A 3030-nucleotide genomic window follows, 5' to 3' on the forward strand; every position below is an offset into this window, starting at 1 on the left:
TTAAAATTCAGAAATCTGAATTAAAGAAAACTCCCGAAATGAATTTCTTACATCTGGCTTTTAAAAATTCTATTCAATCAATGAAGGGAGTGTCTTATAAGGTCCTGCAGTATGTGTCAACTGTTTTAGAAACTCTGTGTGTGTGTGTGTGTATGTGTGTGTGTATAAAATACAAAAGGGACGGGGCGTGGTGACTCAAGCTTGTAACCCCAGCACTTTGGGAGGCCGAGGCAGGTGGATCACTTGAGGTCAGGAGTTTGAGACTAGCCTGGCCAACATGGTGAAACCCCATCTCTACTAAAAATACGAAAATTAGTTGGGCATGGTGGTGGGTGCCCGTAATCTCAGCTACTCAGGAGTCTGAGGCAGGAGAATCACTTGAGCCCGGGAGGTGGAGGTTTCAGTGAGCTGAAATCATGCCACTGCATTCCAGCCTGGGCAACAGAGCGAGACTCTGTCTCAAAAATAAAATAAAATAAAATACAAAAGGCAGTGGAAGAGACTGTGACAAAGAATAAAGTGCCTGTTCTAATATTACATTGTATTGTCATTTATGAGGCTTTGTCTGTTTTGTTCAATACTGGATTTCCAGTGCCTAAGATAGTATGTCCTGCCTGTTGCCAGTACGAAAAAAAAATTATTAAATGAATAAACGCCCTGTCTAAAGACATTTAAACTCAAACACTTAAAAAGCATTCTGAGGCCAGGCATGGTGACTCATGCCTGTAATCCCCGCACTTTGGAAGGCCGAAGCAGGAGGATCGCTTGAGCTCAGGAGTTTGAGACCAGCCTGGGTAACATAGCAAGACCTCATCTCTACTACTACAAAAATAAAAATTAAAAAAATTAGTTAGGTGTAGTGGTACTAGCTGCTCAGAAGGCTGAGGTGGGAGGCCTTCTGAGCCCAGGAGATTGAGGCTGCAGTGAGCTGTGATCGCACCTGCCCTCCAGCGTGGGTGACAGAATGAGACCCCGTCTAAAAAAAATGCATTCTGTGGACCAAACATTGGAGTCCCCTGAGTTAAATGGATAAAAGCCCCCGACCTGATTATTCTCCTGGTTACCTACCTGTTTTCTGCTGCCCACTTCCCAATTTACTTTTCTGTCTTCCTAGTACCATTTACTGGACAGACTGGGGCAACACCCCCCGTATTGAGGCCTCCAGCATGGATGGCTCTGGACGCCGCATCATTGCTGATACCCATCTCTTCTGGCCCAATGGCCTCACCATCGACTATGCTGGGCGCCGTATGTACTGGGTGGATGCTAAGCACCATGTCATCGAGAGGGCCAATCTGGATGGGAGTCACCGTAAGGCTGTCATTAGCCAGGGTGAGCCCCTTCCTTCACTCTCCATCTCTTGTCCTCCTGCCCCTGTCCCTGCCCCCCAGGAGCCTTGGCAGAGGCTTTGTGCAGTTGCCAGGCCTGAGCCCAGAGACCATGGCAGACCATGTCCAGACTGAGGTCTTCCTGGACTTTCCCCAGGCCTTCCGCATCCCTTCGCCATCACAGTGTTTGAAGACAGCCTGTACTGGACAGACTGGCACACCAAGAGTATCAATAGCGCTAACAAATTTACAGGGAAGAACCAGGAAATCATTCGCAACAAACTCCACTTCCCTATGGACATCCACACCTTGCACCCGCAGCGCCAACCTGCAGGTAAAAAACTGCCCACTGGGTGAACCAAAGTAGTCTCATGGTTGAGGTGGCCTCTGGTGCCTCTGAGAACTTTCCTTCCCCTTAGGAGTTGCCATTTCTTCTGATGGGGAAACCCAGCGGGGCACTGACATGGGCTAACTCCTCCCTCTGCTGGACATTCAGGGCAGTACAACAAGATTCATGACTCATTAGGCTTCACCGTTCCCATCTAATTCAGGCAGACATTTACAGGCCATCTCTTCTGTGCCGGGTACTCACTGTGCTAGCAGCGGGGGGCAGATGTCAAAAATAATAAGACATAGTTTCTCCCTTCAGGGAACTATCACCCTACCTAAACCCCTATTCCTTAGTCTTGGGGTCACTTTTGCAAACCTTTGCTAATCCTCTTGCCCTGGGCTCTTTGAGCAGGGAAGAACCGCTGTGGGGACAACAATGGAGGCTGCACGCACCTGTGTCTGCCCAGTGGCCAGAACTACACCTGTGCCTGCCCCACTGGCTTCCGCAAGATCAGCAGCCACGCCTGTGCCCAGAGTAAGTGGGTCTGCAACACCAGCCTCTATGGAGGCTGTTGTGAGGATGGGGAGAAGGAACAAGGGATAGGAGGTGGAGGGATTGCCTGTGGTGGGAAAAACCACATTCCTCAGGGAGCCCTGGAGAGGAAGAACTTAAGAGGCTGAGGGATCTTCTATCAAAGCTGAGGACTGAGGACCCAGCTCTAGCTGCTGAAGGCTCAGCAACACTACCCGGTCGAGTGTGAACACCTGCAATCAGGCTCATGTGTCATTTTACCAGGCAGGATACCTTCTCCATAGGCAGCAAGAGGGTTTTATGCTCTTTTAGAAAACAGGGGAATGATTTCCTACCTTTTTACCTTTAGCCTCACCCTGTTGAAGACTTTCCAACTTTCTTTCGGCCCTTAAACCAGGAAGCCAAAGTTAGAATCTCTGATGATGTTCTGTGTGAGCAGGTCCTGGATAAATATGTGTCAAACAAGTGGAAGATTGTGGGATTCCCTGGTCTCTCCCTGAACTACTACTTTGGCTTCCTTTGGGCTCCTGCGGGGTTACTGCTTTGAGAGGGTAGCCCTGGAGAGCCCTGCACATGATGACTTTTTCTAAGAATAGTCCAGAGAGGAGCAGTCCGGGCGTATGGCACGACCAGCAGGGGGCCTGGGGTGATTCCTCACACATCAGCAGCTGTTCTTGTTTACTGCTGCGTACCCGACTGACCCTCTGAAATCTGGGTAAAATAAAATTCTCCTGGGACCTGGGTCCTTTCTAGAGAGTGTGGTTAGGGAAAACATTCAGAAGTTTCATTCATACACATATGAACTAAGAACCTAATTTCACGCTCTGAGTTTTCCCCTTG

The 3030-nt window shown here is 49.0% G+C and overlaps 1 protein-coding gene across 1 annotated transcript; it reads left to right on the forward strand.

The window, feature by feature from the left end:
- Nucleotides 1–1114: 1114 nt before the first annotated feature.
- On the forward strand, nt 1115–2339 carry LOC108525397 (low-density lipoprotein receptor-related protein 4-like; the record flags this gene model as incomplete). Its single annotated transcript, XM_017866385.1, has 3 exons — nt 1115–1332; nt 1486–1662; nt 2071–2339. Coding segments are annotated over 3 exons (664 nt in total), but the record flags the coding sequence as incomplete, so codon positions are not given.
- Between the last annotated feature and the right edge of the window lie 691 nt (nt 2340–3030).

The sequence above is a fragment of the Rhinopithecus bieti genome, unplaced genomic scaffold, assembly GCF_001698545.2.
Source record: "Rhinopithecus bieti isolate Rb0 unplaced genomic scaffold, ASM169854v2 scaffold_46739, whole genome shotgun sequence".
In the NCBI taxonomy this organism is placed as follows: domain Eukaryota; kingdom Metazoa; phylum Chordata; class Mammalia; order Primates; family Cercopithecidae; genus Rhinopithecus; species Rhinopithecus bieti.